This window comes from Felis catus, chromosome A1 (assembly GCF_018350175.1).
Source record: "Felis catus isolate Fca126 chromosome A1, F.catus_Fca126_mat1.0, whole genome shotgun sequence".
Classification (NCBI taxonomy): domain Eukaryota; kingdom Metazoa; phylum Chordata; class Mammalia; order Carnivora; family Felidae; genus Felis; species Felis catus.
Window position 1 is genome coordinate 161,424,689 of NC_058368.1, and position 20,993 is coordinate 161,445,681.

The 20,993-nt window shown below is 36.2% G+C and overlaps 1 protein-coding gene across 2 annotated transcripts in view; it reads left to right on the forward strand.

The window, feature by feature from the left end:
• FAM174A (family with sequence similarity 174 member A) overlaps nucleotides 1-20,394 on the forward strand; it is a 38,088-nt gene extending 17,694 nt beyond the window's left edge. Inside the window, exons 2-3 of one of the 2 annotated variants that reach the window (XM_011284785.4) lie at nucleotides 5,671-5,805; nucleotides 19,819-20,394. In XM_011284785.4, coding sequence (XP_011283087.1) covers nucleotides 5,671-5,805; nucleotides 19,819-19,822 — 139 coding nt within the window. In that variant the 3' untranslated portion in view covers nucleotides 19,823-20,394. Of the gene's footprint in view, nucleotides 1-5,670; nucleotides 5,810-19,818 lie in introns of those variants that run through there. The other variant, XM_003981164.6, reaches the window with a different exon arrangement.
• Nucleotides 20,395-20,993: the final 599 nt, after the last annotated feature.

Sequence of the window (20,993 nt, forward strand, 5' to 3'; positions counted from 1 at the left end):
GTAAGGACAGTGCCCTCATCCAGTAGGGCAGGTGCATCTTATAAGAAAAGGAAGAAATACAAGAGCTCTCTCCCTGTACACACAAAGAAGAGATCATGTGGGCACACAGTGAAATAGCAGCTGCCCACAAGCCAAGAGAAGAAGCCTCAGAATGAAACCTACCTTGCTCATACCTTGATGACTCTAAAATAGTAACAAATAAATTTCCATTGTTTAAGCAATTAATTTTATGGTATTTCATTATGGTAGCCTGAGCAGATTAATATATGGAAGGTTGTTCCAGATTTCTCTCCTTGACTCTTCATCTTCACTTGGAAGTCTGTCTCCAAATTTCATCTTCTTTGTTCTCTTTTCTTTCTTTCTTTCTTTTTTTTTTTTTTTTTTGACAATAGTCACACTGGATTAGGGCCCATTCTAAATGACTTTAACTTAATTGACTAGTTAAGACTCTATCTTCAAATAAAGTCACATTCTCAGGATCTAGGAGTTAGGATTTCAACATATGAATTTGGAGACACAGTTCAAGCCATAACATAGTCTTATCTCTTGTTGGTGTCTACTTCTTGAAGAACTTGAAGTGATAACTGATGGATTCGGTTTTGGCAATGGGATATGGAAATGAGAGACAGGTCAGATAAAAGTATTTTTATAATATGTTATATATCCAATTGAGTTGGATTTCTTGATAAATTATAAGCGGCTAAATTGTGGCTCACTAATTTTTATTTGTATTATGTTACAATGGCAAAGTAATCAGTTTCAAAATCATTCTTGGTCACTGATTTACTTTTTTGCCAAAAATAGTGAAGTCAAAAATTTTGTAGTAGTTGTACATTTACTTATTAGGAATTACTCTGCTTGCTGGTGCGCCTAGGTGGCTCACTCGGTTAAGTATCTGACTTTGGCTCAGGTCATGATCTCATGGTCCATGAGTTAGAGCCCGGCGTCGGGCTCTGTGCTGACAGCTCACAGCCTGGAGCCTGCTTCGGATTCTGTGTTTCCCTTTCTCTCTGCTCCTCCCTGGCTCATGCTCTGTCTCCCTCTGTCTCTCAAAAATAAATAAACGTATAAAAAAACTAAAAAAAAAAAAAATTACTCTGCTTGGGCACCTGGGTGGCTCATTCGGTTAAGCATCTGACTTGGGCTCAGGTCATCATCTTGCGGTTTGTGAGTTTGAGCCCTGCATTGGCTCTGGTTGACAACTCAGAACTTGGGGTCTGCTTCAGATCCTGTGTCTCCCTCTCTCTTTGCCCCTCCCTCCCTCCCTCTCTCTCTCTCTCAAAAATAAACATTAAATTAAAAAAAAAAATTTTTAATGTTTATTTCTGAGACAGAGAGCATGAGTGGGGGAGGGGCAGAGAGAGAGAGGGAGACACAGGATCTGAAGCAGGCTCCAGGCTCTGAGCTGTCAGCACAGACCCCAACATGGGGCTTGAACCCACAAACCATAAGATCATGACCTGAGCTGAACTCGTTTGCTCAACTGAGTGAGTCACCCAGGCGCCCCAGAAAAAATTTTTAAAAATTACTCAGCTTAATCATTATGTCTCTCATATAGAGAAGCTTCTGTGTATAAAATATCCAGTAGATGATATATTCCTCAGTTTAGTTTTGAATATGCTTTGGAAGAAATTAAGTAATATTACGTACATTATTCCATACTTAATACCTACAGGCTTTCATTTAAAAGAACACAAAAAGAATAAGACCAGATGGGTACTGCAAGTTACATTGATCAGTTTTCTCTCTTTCATAGAGTAGTAAAATGAAATGGAGTTTTATTCTGTTGTGTTTATTTTATGTAGCCTCATACATTTTTACATAAAATTTTATCAAGCTTACTTTAGTAGTTTAGTTTTATTTTTGTACTGTAGCTTTTACATGTTATTTAAATGGAAATAATTCCTACCAACCTTAGTAAAATAAAATTTTGAAGAATTTTCAAACTATATTGGTTAGCTATTAACTTGACTACCTAGAAGGGATCTCAAGATCATTTACCTGTGCATTCCATGTGATGAGTGAATATCATTCAATATAATCAACCATATAGCTATTTTCTTTTGCCCTTTTAATCTTCTATATTTTCCTCTACACATTTATAAAATCCTCATTTTTTTGTTAATTGAGAGCCAACAATTTTTTTTTCAGGTTGCAATATGCATTTACTATGTTTAATAGAAAAGTGTAACTATGGCTTTATGTAATTATCAATACATGTAGACAAGATGGGATGTCATGAGCTTAAAGAAAACATTCAATTGTGACAAAAGAACCATAGCTGTTAGAATTACATGAATTTTAAAGCCCCCTTATATTTTTGTTTAAGACTAAGGTACACTGCATATTAAGATAAAAGTAGCCTTTTTAGTTAAAATGTGTACTTTTATTTTGTGTTTTGTATTTTATGTTCAATATTTATTATTATTTTAAGTAGATGGCTTATTAAATCGGCCCAATAACTTAAAGGTTTACAAGTGTTTTTGACCTTCCCTGAGAAAAATCACTGCATGTGGATATATTTGGTGTTTTTATACCCATGTTACTATCAGAGCCATGTAGCTAGCCATCAGTGCCTAGATCTTTAGACTTAGGAAAGACTTTTTTTTTTTTCTTTTTGAGAAATTGCATTTCAACTTTAAATTCTATTAAATTAAGTTTCGTTCTTTAAATTCTCTCCTGCTGTCAGCACAGAGCCTGACACAGGGCTCGATCTCATAAACCATAAGATGATGCCCTGAGCCTAAGTCAAGAGCCAGATGCTTTAACCGAATGAGCCACCCAGGCGCCCCAAGATGCTAACTTCACTTAAATTGAACAGCATTCCCCTCTTTATTGGGTGCCTAACAATGTAGTTTCTCTGTAGGTTCTTGTTTTTAAAGAGCTTAGATTCATGTTTGGAAGACAGCATTTATATAAATGATAAAAGACAGTGCAAGCTAAAATAAGTAACAGAGTGCTCACTCATACCAATATAGTCAAACATTTACACTATACAAAGTATAGAAAATAGCATGATTAGCCAGATTAGTTCAGCCACTCACTGAAAGATTCATTCAAGAAACAATGAAGACCTTGGGAGTGGAGAGGAGTGTCAGCTGAGATAAAATTTCAAGTCCTTAAGGTCTACATTTGTATCATTCCCTTTTTTAAGACTTGCCAAGGTATCCTGTGACTGACTATGACTAGGTTACTGACATATTGACTCTGACAAATAATATATGACCTGGAAGGATCAAAAATAATTCATGTGACATTAATTTCTTCTTTGTTTAGTGAAAATGCCAGAATGTTTGAAAAGCCACATGATTTAGAAAATTGAGTGAAAGACTGGCAAAAGGGAAGAGGAGAAATTCTAACTCTGAATATCCTTAACTTACACTGCCACATCCCTTCACTTACTCTTGTGTATTCACTTTTTGAAACCAAAGGAATGCATGACAAAGGTTATTGAATTATGTAGTTCAAAAGAACCATTAGTTAGGTATATCTCCCTTGTGCTTTTCCTATTTCCGGGATCAGTACTTTTATTTTCTTAGTTTTTCTGTGAATACCTTTGTTAGTCTGAATCACAGGTTGGTAAACTGTGGCCCATCAGTCACATGTGGTTTCTTGATCTATTTTTTTAAGACCTATCAGTCAAGATTTTTTTCTTTTTTTACATTTTTATAGGGTTGTAAAAAACCAAAGTAACAACAGCAAAAAATTAAGGTGAATATGTGACAAGTGACTGTATGTGATTGCTACAGAGTCTATAATATTTACTATATGATCCTTTGCAGAAAAAGTTTAGATTTCTGATCTCTACATGGGTGTGAGTGTGTATGAATGTGCTTGCACACATATACATACATACAGACATGCACACATGGATGTGCTTACTAATTTAACAACCTAACCATTTAGTTTCTTGCCATATAAAAGACTAGCTTATACTACTTACTGCTGTTTTTACTTTTTGCTATTTTTATTTTATATTTTATTTTATTTTATTTTATTTTATTTTATTTTATTAGTTTTAACATTAGTATTAACTCTTACATTGGTTGCATTTGTAGTTTTAAATACTATACTGAAACTTCTTGTTTCCTGTTCCAACATGTTTGGGTAGGCATATAGATAGATCTATAGGCAGTGACTGGTGGATCTTTTCTTGGTTTTTGTCCAGACTTAGTAGTATTTTCTAAATTTTCATTACTGAGACCAGGTACTTTACCCTCAGAAGCTAGCACAATGCTTGATGCTTCATAAGAGTCAAATATTTCTTGAGTATGTATATATGTGTGAGACAGTTTGTCTCTCAGGGGATCCACTGTCATCTTTACAGAGGCTTGTATAGCTTTTCCCAGTTGGCACTGTAGTCATAGTATATCTTTTTACACTTACTACATCATATAAAGTGACCCAGAAGCATAAACATATATGTTGTTACTGAAATATCTTCTGTTTTGTTTTTAACCTCCCATAGAATCTTGTGTAAAACATATTTTCTTGTGTATGGATTTGAGGTTATTGCATTGGAGGTGACTTAGGCATTGATTGTAGGATCAGATTTGGATCACTGAGCTAGAATGTATCATTCAGACCCTCAAGTATTTAAGGAGCGTCCTAATCAATCAGAAACTGTTGTACAAAGCAGTAATACAATGGCAAACAAGGCATGTATAGCTGCCCTCCTGGAACTTAGTGGAAGAGAGAGGCAAATAAACACTCAAATAACCATATATACAAATAAATATAAATGCAAACTGAGATAAATAATTGAAGGAAAAGAACAAGTTATGTGAGAGAAAACTTAGAGTGCAATCCTAAGTCAGAGACTTCCATATGAATTCAAATAATGATTAATGTTTAGCACCCTAAAATATTTTCTGTCCTCTAAGGCAGTGGTTCTGAAACTTTAGCATGTATCTTACTGACAAGAAGTGTTAAAATGTAGGGATCTTGGCCCCAAGTTCAAAGTTTCGTATTCAGTAGGTCTGAATGGGCATGAGGATTTACACTTCTAATAAATTCCTAGATGATTATGATTCTGCTGGTCCAGGAAATGACACTTCAAGAACCACTGACTTGAGACAGTGGTTTTCAGCACATTGGAATAACTTGGAGAACTTTAACAAAATACTGATGCTTAGTTCCTCTCCTTGGAAAATCTGATTTAATTATGTGGAGATATGGACTAAGTGTGGAGCTTTTTAAAATACCCTAGGTGATTCTAATATGCAGCCAGGTTTGTAAGCTACTTAGTGTAGAATTTGAACATGTATCACATAGAGTTTCTTAGTGGGGCAGAAAATACCTAATCCTGCCCAATGGGAAGAAGGCATAGAGGAAGTAGGGAAAAGGCTGGAATAGAAAGCTTCGGTGAAAACATGGTACCCAAACTAAGGCTTAAAAGTTTATCTGTCTATACCATAAGCTTATTGAGAAGAGAATGTGTCAGACAGAAGAAATGGTACACAACATGTAGGATTAGGATAGATTTTGTTTCATAAATAATCCTAGGTAGTAGATCATTTCCATTTCTAAAATGTAGCCATTCTGATATTGAGTGCCTCGTATGTCAGCAACAGAGGGATAATTTATTTTTCATTTATAACTACATATAAAATAAGGATCATTATGCCATATCCAAATAATTTTTATTTATTAATATGCTCTATTTAACAGGATGAGAAGAAGAAACCGAAAGACTAGGAGATACGGAGTTTTGGATACTAACATAGAAAACATGGAGTTGACACCTTTAGAACAAGATGATGAGGATGATGATAACACTTTGTTCGATGCCAATCATCCTCGAAGGTAAGTAAGTGTTGGACAGTTTCATTCCATGAATTAGGAGGCAAGTTCTTGATAAGTAAAGTGAAAAAATAAAGTAGAAAAAATACAGTATTTCATTTAGCAGTTTTTATCCTAACAGATTTTATTTAGTTCTATTTAATGAAGTTCTTTGTTTTACCCAACCAATAGATCACATGCACACTGCTTTGCTAAAATAGGTATAAACAGAATATCATCCCCGCAAGAAATCTTCATTGTAGGTCTCCTTGTAGAGCTTTGTTCTTTCAGCTGCTACGTGTAACATGTAGTAAGTCTGTGTGTGCGTATGTGCGTGAGAAAGAGAAAGAAAGAGAAATATTAATAAACTTGATTTTCTTTTTGCATTCTGAAAATATTTTGATTTTAGTCTGTTATTCTATTTGTAAATCATGTTTTTGTGCAAATTGTGGTATTAGTGGTCTGATAGTGTAGCTAATGGTCTGATATCTATTCTCAGATCTATTCTTGCTGACTGTTAAGATGCTTCCTAAGAAGTTTGGATAAGCAGAGTTAAACGGCTATGGACTTAGTTTCAAAGCAGATGGAATGAAGAAAGGAGGTAGTAAAAAAAATCCCCTCAATAGGGAAAGACATGTTGGAATAGAGAGGAGATTTTTTTGGGCAAAAGAAAACTACAGTCCAGATTTAGTTACAAATACCATGAGTACAGAAATCTTGGATTTTTATACATGTAAGGATGGGAGGATCAGCTCTGGCAGGACATAGGAATGTGCAAGTTTTTTGTTTTTTGTTTTTGAGGGAAATGCGTAGTTTTATAATCTGCTAAAGAGTTTGGTATCAACCTGCTGTCAATGGGGAACCATTGGTGTTGTATGGAGTGTATGTAATCAGGTAATCAGATTCATGTTGTAGAAGAGTATGTCTTATAGTAGTGGAGAAGGTGGCGTAGAAGAGCTGAAGGATGGAGAGGGACAGAACCAAGGAATATAGGAGGCATATAAAGGAGGGAATGGTTTCCATGAAATGTAATTAGCTGTAGTTATCTTTTATTTTGTATCCTGCCTCACCACAGACCTTTCTCTAATACTTACACCACTCTTGTTGCCCACTTTTCATGAATTTTGTGTTCTATTAGGGAGCTAGACATTAGAGTTACATAAACAGTAAATACAGGGTGGTATGAGAACTTGTACTAGGGACATAGAACACTTAAGCAAAAACTAATGGTTCAGAAAAGCCTCTTAGATGTGATATGTTAATGGATACTGAAAAATGAGCAAAAATTAGCAACATTAAAGGTGGATGTAGAGGTGGGAGCTGGAGAGAGAACAGCAGGCACACAACACAAGAGGCAAAAGAGAATATAGAGTATTCAAGAATCTAAAAGAAGTTAAATAGATGCTGGGGTGCCTGGGTGGCTCAGTCAGTTAAGCATCCAACTCTTGATTTCAGCTCAATTGTGAGATTGAGCCCCATGTCAGGCTCCATGTTGAGCGCTGAGCCTGCTTAAGATCCCTTCTCTCTCTCTCTCTCTCTCTCTCTCTCTCTCTCTCTTTCTCTCTTCCTCTCTTCCCCCTTCCCCATCCCCCTCTGCCCTGATTGCTCACTCCCTCTCTCTAAAAAATAAAGTTTAAAAAGTAATAAAATATAACTAAAAGAAGTTAAATAGATGCTATGTTAATCTATGTGAGAATAAATGAATGAGTGAATAATTTTTGAGCTTTGAATGCAAAAGTAAGAGTGATGAGCAAGGAAGAACAAAGAATCAAAAGGCAGATCATGATCCATGACAATCAGTGAGAAATTATTCTACAGGTTATGAAAAGCCACTTAGAAAATTTTAAGATAGGAAACATAATCAAAGTTGTGTTTTGAAGATTACATAGATTGGAGAAAAGTAAGATAAGGAGTAAGGCAACCAGGAAGACCAGTTAGATGGTGCAAGTACATGGGGTGGCCAGTAGTAGAGTGATAGCAAGAGAAATGGAAAGGAGTTAATTATTCAAGAGCCTTTGAAAGGTATTAGGAACCAGATTTAGAAATTGTGTTTGGAGGGTTAAGGTGGGAGAAATGGTTATAATACTAGGAAAGCATGTTTCAGGGGTAATTATAATTATCAGTGATAATCTTTTATTTATTTATTTTTATTATTATTTTTTAATGTTTTTATTTTTACTTTTGAGACAGAGAGAGACAAAGCATGAGCAGGGGAGGGGCGGAAAGAGGGAGAGACACAGAATCTGAAGCAGGCTCCAGGCTCTGAGCTGTCAGCACAAAGCCCGATGCGGGGCTTGAACTCACGGAGTGTGAGATCATGACCTGAGCTGAAGTCGGATACTTGACCGACTGAGCCACCCAGGCACCCCAGTGATAATCTTTTACTACTATGTATGACTCCACTTATTTAAAAAAAGACGTAGAAAAAACTTTAATGTAGATATGTTTGATTAAAGTAGGGAGAACAGTAAATAAACAGTGCTTACATATTCATTCATTCATTCATTTATTGATCCAAGAAATGAATGATTGAGAAGCAATTTACACAGCAACTGTTTAGTGCCTAGCGCTGACCTGGGATACAATAGAGCAACAAAAACAGAACAGAAAAAGAAAAAAAAAAAATTCTAACTTTGTGAAGGTTAACTTCTAGTGACGAAAGGTTGAGATTGGGAGGTTGACAGTTCATTTTCATTTTTGTTTCTATATCTTTCTATGTTGATTTTTTTCCCCCAAGAACATATATTTATGCACTACTTTAGGAAAAAAAAAAAACTTACTTTTTGTTTGGGAATAATTTCAGAAAAGTCCTAAGAATAAAAATAGTACAAAGAATATCCTATTATTTTTTTTCAATGGTTTTTAATGTTTATTCTTGAGAGAAGGAGACAGAGCAAGAGCGGGGGAAGGGCAGAGAGAGAGGGAGGCGCAGAATCTGAAGCAGGCTCCAGGCTCTGAGCTGTCAGCACAGAGCCCGACGCGGGGCTTGAACTCACAAACTGTGAGATCATGACCTGAGCTGAAGTCAGACACTTAACTGACTGAGCCACCCAGGCATCCCAGAATATCCTATTATTTTTAAATCTAGATTTACCTATTGTTAACATTTTACTTAAGAGACTCTTAACTAACTGTAGAGAACAAACTGAGGGTTGCTGGAGGGAAGGTAGGCAGGGGATAGGCTGAGTGATGGGTATTAAGGAGGGCACTTGCTGTGATGAGCATCAGGTGTTGTACCTAAGTGATTAATCACTAATTTCCACTGCTGAAACCAATATTACATTATATGTTAACTAACTAGAATTTAAATAAAAACAACACATTTTACTACATTTCTTCTTTTGTGTTCTACCTCATAGTGTAGCTACAGAAAAATGCATCTCCCTCATTTTATGTTTACCTAATGTTCTGATGTTTCCTTGTAATTAGATCCAGGTTATACATTCTTACCTGAAGTACTTTCTCAGGCTATCATATCTGGAGACACACAATGTCCTTCTTTCCTTCATTAGCAGTAGTAATTTTGATGCACCTATCTAAAGTTTTGCCCAGTTTCTCTAGTATGTTACAATTTTTTTCCTCACTGCAACCAAGAAGATATTTTAAAATCCTGAAAATATTCTTTCTTTTTTAATTTTTTTTTGCATTTATTTATTTTTGATAGGCAGAGAGAGACAGAGCACAAGTTGGGGAGGGGCAGAGAGAGTAGGAGACACAGAATCCGAAGCAGGCTCCAGGCTCCGAGCTGTCAGCACAGGGCCCAACGCGGCCCAAACTCACAAACCGCGAGATCATGACCTGAGCCGAAGTCGGACGCTCAACTGACTGAGCCACCCAGGCACCCCAGAAAATATTCTTATCAAAATTTTCCCCTAGGTTTAGCAGTCATTCATCTTAATTCTTGCCGGATCTGATCTTCACTGTGATAGTTGCAAAGTAATGATTTTCCGACTTCAACATTTCCTTCATATTTACCAATTAGCATTGACACTATAGTGTAAGCAAGAGCTTTTCCTCGTTCCTTCTGCATTCATTTATCTAACTATTGACAGTATAGAATCATGATTCTTCTCTTGTCTCAGTGGTGTATAATTCATTGTTGTACTTGCCAGTGGGAGCCTCTTCAAGCTGGCTTCTGTGTCCTTGTGATTTGCTCCCATTGTTTTTAAAGCACTTCCTTACTTTCTGGCCTAATAAGCTATTCCAGGCTCATTTTGTATCTATCCTGCCCTAGTGATGGAATCAGCCATTTCTCCAAAGAGCTTTGGTTTCTGTTAGTGGCCCCTAAATGAGCTCTTTGTTACTAAAGTGTGTCCTGACTTCTTGGTCCTTTCAGCCAATAGGGCTATGAAATGTGTGGGCACACACACGCATGCCCATATAAACATGGGTATTCACATATATACATAAACTTTACATAGTATTACTTCATACCTCCCATTCTATCATGCTGGTCTATCGGCACTGGGTTCTTTCTTGCCTTCTTCCTTTTTCATAGCTGCATTCTCTTTGTTCTGTCACGAGAATGACTTCCAACAATGTTCTGGATCCCAACAACATCAGCACATTTACTCATTTGCTTATTCCTAAAATAATATTAATACAGTTTCAGAATTGCTTTACCTATGGCACTATGATAAACAAGCCAGCTAAGGTTTAGAGTTTGTTAGTTCTCTCTTTACAACCTCATCTTGCCCAAGACAGAATATATAGTTAGATATGTACGTGATTTGGCTTGGTTCTCTTTTCCTCCCCTCTTTAGTGTGATTATCATAATCACTTGAAATATAATTTAAATCATTTTGAGTTTGCTTTCTGTTTCAGATTTTTCCTCCCCTTCCCATTTTCATTGGCATTTTTAATATGAAAAGTACTAACATGCTTCCAAAAGTAAAAACTATACACGTTTTTTTTTTAAAAATATACACACACATACACTCAGAAATATCATTCCCTCTTATATTCTTTACATGTCATTTTCCCCACCTCACCCCTTTGGGTAATCAGTTTCATTATTTTATGGTTTATCTACCCTGTGTTTTTTTTTTGTAGAAGTTGGCAGAAATATGTATTTCTTATGCTTTCCTCTTTTTTACACAAAAGGTATAATATATGTTATTTTATACCTTTTTGTTGCTTTGTAATATCTCCTGTGAGTCATGCTTTATAAGTTCATAAAGATATTTTTCATTTTTAACACCTGCATAGTACCCCGTGGTGTGTAGGTACCATGGTTTATTCAATCCATTGCCTATGCTTTGACATTTAGATAGTTTTAATTACTTTGCAATTACAAGTTATACTACGATGAATAACCTTGTGTATGTGCATTTTCAGAGTTAATTTCTAGTACTGAGATTATGGGTCAAAGAGTGTGAAAATCAGTTTTAACCATGAAAATATAAGGCATCCCAGTGGACATAGCAAATTTCATGAATTTATTTTTTCATTAAGAGCAGTGATAAACTGCCTGTCATTTGTCCCCAAATACTCTACTAAGATATATGGTGGTAAACAAAATTAGACAAAAAAAAAAAAAAAAAAAAGCATCTTTATATAGTTAACAATGTAGTACGCCAGGAATACAGAACAAAGAAATCTTGACTAGACTTGAGATTCCCCTAATTGGGTTTTTTTTTGGTAAATTTTTAATGTTTATTTGTTTTTTTTGAGAGAGAGACAGAGTGTGAATGGGGGGAGGGGCAGAGAGAGGGAGGCACAGAATCAGAAGCAGGCTCCAGGTACTGAGCTGTCAGCACAGAGCCCGACGTGGGGCTCGAACTCCCAAACCACAAGATCATGACCTGAGCCGAAGTCGGAGGCTTAACCCACTGAGCCACCCAGGCCCCCCCACCCTTTTTTTTTTTTTTAATGTTTTAATTTACTATTGAGAGACAGAGAGAGAAAGAGAGCATGAGCATGGGAGGGGCAGAGACAGGAAGAGACACAGAATCCAAAGCAGGCTCCAGGCTCTGAGCTGTCAGCACAGAGCCCAACACAGGGCTCGAACTCGCAAACTGTGAGATCATGACCTGAGCTGAAGTCGGACGCTTAACGACTGAGCTACCCAGGAACCCCTCACCTAATTGGTTTTTGATCTTGGCACAATCAGGGGTAATGTTCTTCACTAGGCCAGAGCTACTTTTGCAAAATGAGCAATGAGATGGATATTTCCATACACCAAGAAGCAAACATCAAACCATTATTCTATTCTCCCTTTTCATTCCTTTTCAAACAATATTAAGCATCATTTAAATAACACCTACACTGATTCTGAACCTCTGCTTTGAATTTTTTCATAGTCTGTACAGTTACAGACCCTTTTTTTGAAATGTCTTTCACTTTGGGGAAGGTGGACACATTTCTTTTCTACTTTGTGACTAGCTATGTGTTTATATTCCTGTTACCTTCTGTAGTTTAGAGATTATTGTCTGTAATGAGATACACAGTCCAAACTCAGCTACTTCATTTGAAGCTGATTCAATGAGCAAAGCTCTGATCTTCTAATGTTGGTGTTAGAAATTAAACATGCATAAACATGAATAATTCCATCAATTTAGTCAACATTTCATATTTATCTTGTCGGAAAGATACATACAGATCTCATTGTGACTGACTTTAGTAACAGATAATCAGGGTTGATACCATTTGCTTCTCCCATTAAAAAGAGGGGAGGCGCACCAAGGTGGCTCAGTCAAAGATCCAACTCTTGATTTTGGCTCAGGTCATGATCTCATGGGATTCCTGAGATCTCTCTCTCTCTCTCTCTCTCTCTCTCTCTCTCTGCCCCTCCCCCGCCCACACACTCTTGCTCTCTCAAAACAAACAAATACACTTTTAAAAAGTTAATATAGAGGGAAAATTAGTACTTCTGTGAAGAGTGTATTATAAGGTCTTTTTAGGCCCTAAAAGAGGACTTTCACCAAAGACTTACCTGAAGTCCTACTGTATAAATGATAGAAGAAATCAAGGGAATGGATGATATTGGTAGAAATGTCTTTAGAGGGATAAGATAAGGGATATTATCAATGAACCCAGTGGGGAGCCTGGACTGAGTGGGGTCAGAGAACTACAATAGGAGCAATTACAACAGTCATTTGTTAGTAGGTACCTACTTTACCTACTTTAGTGGAGGATATAGCAGACACTGTACTGGGTTCCTTACATGTACTATGAAATCATCAAGACAGTCTTGCAAAGTAGTTGCTGTTGGTCTTTTTTTTTTTTTTTTTAATGTTTATTTATTTTTTGAGAAAGAGAGCACAAGCGGGGGAGGGACAGGGAGAGAGGGAGACTCAGAATCCGAAGCAGTCTCCAAGCTTTGAGCTGCTTTTGAGCAGAGCCTGATGTGGGGCTCAAACCCATAAACCATGAGATCATGACCTGAGCTGAAGTCCAAGGCTTAACAGACTGAGCCACCCAGGCACCGCCAGCCCCCACTCCCACATTGGTCTTATTTTAAAGGTTAGGATGTTTGAGTCTCAGAGAGTTTAAATAATAGGTTTCTCTTCCTGCTGTAACCTAATTCCATTTTTTAAATATTTACTTGATTTATACCTTTATAATAAAGAGAATAATTCTAAATTCTCTTCATTCTGTCTTTTATATCAGCACTTGCTATTACTCTTTATTTTGCAAACGAGGACCCTAAAAATAAGGAATGTAAATATTATGATATGCCTACTTTGCCAACTGCAGTGCAGAATCATATTAGTCTTAGAGTATAACTGCTAGTAATTCTTGTGGGATCAGCTCTTACTGATGCTGCCTTCATTGTTTAAGTTCTTTCTAAAATTAGTTCCTCTTTATTTTCCAGATTCTATCCACAAAATAACAGGAAGCAAGTTATTTCCAGAGAGGCAAATGAATTTCCTTGCTTAGAATTTTATCACAGCCTCAAACTATCTTTTTGTAGTCAGCTCTTTCTGAGAGGAGTGTTTTTACTTTGGTTTTTAATACATCAGAATTTTAATGTTTGTTGTTGGTAGGATTTGGGGTAGTTATTTTCACTGTTTCTTTGTATTAGATGGAACCATATGAAACTGCCAATATATGGTTTCATCTAAGTTTATTCAAGGAAATTTATTATTTCACATAATAGTATGTCACAGGGTTAACTCTGGACACAGTACATTAAGACTGTGGCTTCTTTTCTTTGCAGTCCCCTTGGTTCTGCATATCTTCATGTGTTGGCTTTATTTTCAGGCTGATAATAGGACGGTGCCAGCAGTTTCTACAATCATATCTAGAATGGCACTTTCAGTGGAAGTTAGCGACTTGCTCTCTTGTATCCCTTTCTTAGGAATGAGAAAAGTTTCCCCAGAAATTCTAAATAAGGTTGTTTTTGTTTTTGCTTTCCATATCACTGGTCATGTGGCCATTTCTAAACTAAACTCCTGGGAAGGAAAATGGAAGTACCATAATTAGGTAAGAATTATCATTTGTGTTCCAGTGGATATTGCAGAGTTATCCAGCAGTGTCCTCATATGTAGTACTTTAAACATTAATATTAATATGGTGAAATTGGGAAAATATATGAATGGGAAAAAAAGTAACTTGAGCAACTTGGTTAATATAACTTCTCTTGAATTTACTATTGATATCCTAATTTTGTAAATGAGAGGTGATTTCTTATGTTTGGTTACTAAAATTTTTTGCACAAAGAAATCACAAAACTAAAAAGCAAATGTTGGTTTTTAAGTGTTGTGTAGGATGTTTCAGCCCTCTTGCATAGAAAAACTGTTGAGGAATCAGCATATACTGACTAAAAAGTCCCTTTTTCCTCAAAGAAAAATATTGGAGACAAATACTCATAACCAGTCCCCAAAACAGTTTAAAACAATGTACAACAAATGGGAACAATACTTTCTTGCTATTCTGTTTGATTTCCACCAAACATTAAAATAACCAGTAGTATTTTATAATGATGTACACCACAGGACAGTTTAACAGGCTTGGTAGCAGCTTCTAAAAGCTGGCACTTACATCACTTCAAGGCTGTTTTAGTCATTTTTATCAAGCATGTAATTTTTTTTTAATGTATGTCATTTATTGTCAAATTGGTTTCCATACAACACCCAGTGCTCATCCCAAAAGATGCCTTCTTCAATGCCCATCACCTACCCTTCCCTCCCTCCCACCCCCTCAATCAACCCTCAGTTTGTTCCCAGTTTTTTTTTTTTTCCAACTTTTATTTATTTTTGGGACAGAGAGAGACAGAGCATGAACGGGGGAGGGGCAGAGAGAGAGGGAGACACAGAATCGGAAACAGGCTCCAGGCTCTGAGCCATCAGCCCAGAGCCTGACGCGGGGCTCGAACCCACGGACCGCGAGATCGTGACCTGGCTGAAGTCGGACGCTTAACCGACTGCGCCACCCAGGCGCCCGTGTTCCCAGTTTTTAAGAGTCTTATGCTTTGGCTCTCTCCCACTCTAACCTCTATTTTTTCAAGTATGTAATTTTTAAAACCCTAAATTTGCTTCTTAGCTACTTCTATTCTGCTTCATTAAATTTAGTATATATGTCTTCATTACATTTGTGCTCAATGTTACTTGACCACAAAATATTTTTTTCATATTAACATCACTATATCAGAATTAGAAAGTAGATTTGATATATAAGTATTTAACCAGAAACACTCATTAAGAAGGTCTTATTCAGTTACCAATTTGAAAATAGTTCTAATTCCTAAAACACTACTTTCACTGTGAAACATATTATCAGAATAAACACTAAGAGTATTCAAAGTAAATAGAATATAAGAGTATGTCAAAGTACTAATGTTTATTTTAGATAAAAATTGGTAATGTTACGTTTAGTCTGTACTTTATCCATTTAAAGGGTACTATGCAACTTTGTCATTATTTAAATGATAAAAGTAATAATTAATAAAAGGTAATAAAAGAGAGCCTTAAGGTTTTTTGGGTTTTTTTTTTAATGTTTATTTATTTTTGAGAGAGACAGACACAGAGTGTGAGCAGGGGAGGGGTAGAGATGGGGAGACACAGAATCTGAAGCAGGCTCCAGGCTCTGAGCTGTCAGCACAGAGACTGATGTGGGACTCAAACTCATGATTAGTGGGATCATGATCTGAGCTGAAGTCGGATGCTCAACCAACTGAGCCACCCAGATGCCCCTATTGTTTTTATTGTTGTTGTTGTTGTATGTTTTTTTCTGTGGACATTGAGCCTTAGAAGAAAATTTGCCTTGCTCCATTAATTAGACATCACAATGTGCATAAGAACATGAGTTATTTTTATTTATTTTTTAATGTTTATTTTTTTTTTTAGAGAGAGAGTGTGAGCAGGGGAGGGGCAGAGAGAGAGGGAGACACAGAATCCAAAGCAGGCTCTAGGCTCTGAGCTGTCAGCACAAAGCCCGACACAGCGCTTGAACCCACAAACCGTGAGATCATGACCTGAGCCAGAGTCAGACACTCAACCGACTGAGCCACCCAGGTGTCCCAAGAACATGAATTATTTGTATGTTATTTTAACAAATGTTATGTAACATCAGGTTTTTTGGTAATGCCCTTTCTCATCTCATTGCATGATCTGGAGTTATCCTATTTAATTTGATAGCTACTAACCACATGTGACTCGTACATTTGAATTTGACTAGTGTGACTAAGAAACTGAAGTTTTAATTTTACTGGATTTTAACTAATTGAAATTACAGTTAAATTGCCAGATGTGACTAGTGGCTGTTGGACAGAACAGACCTAGAGCAAAAATGTTTGCTTGATCTGGTTTAAATTAATTCTATTAAATGAACACTTCTACAACAGTTAAATCACAAATTTCTGTCCATATAGCAGTTGATCCATTTAATGAAATGCTTGCTGCTTTTGTTCAGGATTTATACCCCGCTGTGACTGTTTGGATTGTAGTCCCTCTAAGTTGAGATAGACAGATATGGGAGGCAGAGCATAGCTACCCCATGAGGCTGATGTGCCTGAATGGGGTTAAAGACAATATAGGGACAAAGACCTCAAGTTTATGGACAGAAAAGTTATAAACACAATTATTAAGTCATTAACCTTTCCTAGTGTTCTCAGATATTATTCATTCTTCCAGATCCATAGATACTGTATCTTCTTTAAAAGAATTTGGGAGGAGGGGCGCCTGGGTGGCGCAGTCGGTTAAGTGTCCGACTTCAGCCAGGTCACGATCTCGCGGTCCGTGAGTTCGAGCCCCGTGTCGGGCTCTGGGCTGATGGCTCAGAGCCTGGAGCCTGTTTCTGATTCTGTGTCTCCCTCTCTCTCTGCCCCTCCCCCGTTCATGCTCTGTCTCTTTCGGTCTCAAAAATAAATAAAAACATTAAAAAAAAAATTTAAAAAATAAAAAATAAAAGAATTTGGGACGAAAAACAAAAACAGGCATCTAATATTTGCAAATTTATTTAAATGAATAAAGAGTAACAATACTCTTGGCTGCACTAAGACATTTTTTTTAACTTGATTTGGATTTGTAGCTGTTTTGATAGTTTAAGATTTTCTGAGGTAGCTTTTAAGTTGGCCTTGAAAATAATGACTTTTTTTTATTATTGCATCATTTTGTAATATGAAGAGACAAAACATTCTTGAGGTTTGAAAAGTACTCAAACTGAGGTTTCCATAAAAATTATTAAAAACTGCACAGTTGCTTTACCTCATAGAAGAGCATGGTGGTTTTTTTTATTGTGTTAAGAATACATGAGCTCTACTTTCTTAAATTTTTAGGTACACAATGCAATATTATTAACTATAGGTGCAACGCTTTATGACAAATATCTAGAACTTACTCGTCTTGCATAACTGAAATTTTATACCCATAGAATAGCAATTCTGCATTTCATTCTCCCTCAGCCCCCAACAACCACCATTCTGCTCTCTGCTTCTCTATGATTGACTATTTTCTACAACTTTTTACTTTTCCCTATTTTAATAAAGAACATAAAATAGCAGAAGTTTTTCTGAATTCAAGAGTTTCTGTCATGTCATAAGAAATCTGTAGTAGTTGGCTCCTGACATTGACTCAATGGCTGTTTGATCAGAGTCTAAATTTATGCACTTTTCTCCAGCCTTTCCTCATGCTTGTCTTATCCTGGTTATATGACTGCTGTAATTTCAGCCACCACATCTGTGTTTCGGGTAACAAGAGGGTGGTAGGCAAGAACCCACCCCACCTCAGCCTCTTTATCAGAAAGTCAAAATTTCTCAACTACATTCTTCCCAATACACCTCCACCCCCTTTTACTAGCAAAAACAAAGACAAAAATGAGTCAATATTTTTATCAGCAAACAAAAAGTAGATTAGTGTTAAATACACAGCTTATAATATGTCACCCTAACTATTCAAGATGTTTTCTGAAGGTTAAATTTGGCAGCTAGTAAGAGAAATATTTGGGTTTGGAGGTCACAGAATGAATGTATGTGTTTTAAGGAATTACCGTTCACGAGTAGCTGTTTTGCAGAGCAGTATGAGTAGGAATCCAATGTAAACAGAGTAGCTTTTTGTGTATGTGTGTGCAGTGGGAATTCTGTCAATAGAACGATAGAGCAGCTAATCTAATCTGATATAATCTTTAAACTTCTGTGACTAAATCCTCATGACTGAGGAGTGCTGTGGTAAAATAAGGAGCAACAGAATATGATTATGTAGACTGAAATGCTTCTTGAGCTTCTGTCATTGATAACTGAATCTCCTTAATTCTGTTTCTTGAATCTTGGCTTTTCTTCCTTACCATGTCACCTGACAAATAGTGTGATTGGTCTGCATCTCTCAACTCTTTCCCAGCTCTTGGACTCTTATTATAATAGTTTTCTGTTTTCATCCTGAAGGTTTCCATAAAAAGACATCCTTAAATTCTTGGAAACTGTTTTATCTCATTCTTTTTTAAAAAGCTTTAATAAGCAGATTTTTTTTGTTTATTTATTTATTTTTGAGGAGAGAGAGCATGAACAGGGGAGGGGCAGAGGGAGAGAGAGGGAGAAAGAGAATCTCAAGCAGGCTCCACAGTGTCAATGCAGAGGCTAATGCAGGGCTCGAATTCACGAACTATGAGATCATGACCTGAGCCGAAACCAAGAGTCAGATGTTTAACCGACTGAGCCACCCAGGTGCCCCTGTTTTATCCCATTTTCTTTACTTTTTTTTTATTTTTTTAAATTTTTTTAAAATTAAGTTTATGTCTTTATTTTGAGGGAGAGAGAGAGTGAGCAAGTGGGGAAGGGGCAGGGGGAGCAAGAGAGAGAGGGGGAGAGGGTGGGAGAAAGAGAGAGAGAAAGAGAGAGAGAGAACCCCAAGCAGGCTCCTCATTACTAGTGCAGAGCCCACTGCGGGGCTTGAACTCATGAACCAGATCATGACCTGACCTGAAGTTGGATGCTTAACTGACTGAGCTACCCAGGCATCCCTGTTTTATACCATTCTTAAGAAGAAGAACTTATCCAGTAAATAATTGACCAAGATGGTATTAGAATTCAGACTTCCTTTCTAGGCCAGGTTTTTTGTCCTCTGAGTGATTTCTGCCCTTTATTTGTGGTTCTATATCAAGAGCAGGGAATAATGTTTATTATTTTTCTCTTTTTTTCTTTTTTGTCATCACCATCTTCCCCAGTATCAAGCATTCTTTCTGGCAGATAATAGCTCGGTATATGTTTGGTGATGTATTTAAGTACTAAACTTAGCACACATAGCTGAATAGGTTGCAGGCCCTATTTTAAATAAATCAAAGCATTAAGTATTATGGTCACTCCTGTTTTCACATGAGACTATATATTTGAAATAGATTTGCCTGTACTTCTTCTACATGTCACTACCATATAAAATCTCTTTGGAAATATTAGAATTATAATTCGAAAGATAGGGTCTGATTTAATTAATATAGGCAAAATAATCGTTTGTTTTATTCAGTGCCATTCATTGCAATTCCCTTACATTAAATACTTTCATTACCTTCCTGCCAGGCTAAATCTTTGGGGATATTTTAAAATGTGTTCAAGTTTATTCCGGGATGAACATTTACAGTTTTTGTTTTTGTTTTGTTTTTTTGCAGATAAGAATGTGCCTTTTGATGAAAGGACTTCATCTTTCTACAATGAAGAGCAGAATTTCTATGTTTAAGGAATAAGAAGCCACTTTATCACTAGGGGCGGGGTATTTAAGTTATATATATTATAACAACCTTTAATTTGTTTTTGCAATAAATACTGTATCATTTTGTTATGTCTTTGAATGTACAGAAGTGCTCTTAATGGGCTCACAGTTGTTGGGAGTGAACTGCACTATAGTAGAAATCTGTGTGAAAATTACTTTAAAGCAGGGTGTTTTCTGATCAGTTATTGTTTCTTGCTTACCATATTGTTGTAAACAGTTTTATATATTAATCAGTTAATGTTTTGTTTTGTTGTGGGTTTTGGGGGGGACTTTTTGTTTTGGGGAGGATTTTTGCCTTTTTTTTTTTTCTTGATAAAACTATAAATCCCAACAACCAACTGGTGTGTAAAAATAATTTAAAATTTCTTTACCAAGATGTATTTCCCATTTTTTGGGGGAAAAAGAAGCCAAATTTATTACTTTGCATTTGTGTTTTTTTGTAAATTAATAAATGTCTGAGTTGTTTGCAAAACAAGAAATGATGTAAAAATTCTTTTAACATTGTACAGACAGAATATGTTTACAGAATAAATCCAAAGACTATAGAATTATATATTAATATATACATATTATATGGTTTCTAGAAAAATCTTTCAAAAAAGATTATTTTATTGAGCAACTTGTTAAGATACCTTCTTTGATTAGATATTTTAGAAAAATGTGAATTTCAAGGCCATTTTATTTATTTACAGTATTGTGAAAGATAGAAGTAATGACAAAACATTCCAGTCATATATTTTGGTGCAGGAGAAAAAGGAATTAAAGTAAGTGCATAAACTTTGGAGTCAGACAGACCTGAATACAGAGACTGACTTTATTAACTCTAAGCTATTTAACCCTGTTGGGCTTCAGTTTTCCACATTCTAAAACTTAGAAAGGAACTTACAGGAAAAGCATGGGTCACAAATTTAGTTGCTGATAGAGGCCAGGGAGGTAATTTAAATATGTGTCTGTCTATCAGTATAGTCTAAGTTGTTTAGTAGTAACAGATGGTCCCCAGATCACAGTGGGTTACAACAAAGATTGCTGCCCGTTTGTTATGGACTGTGATTCTACTCTTCCGTTGTCTTTTCT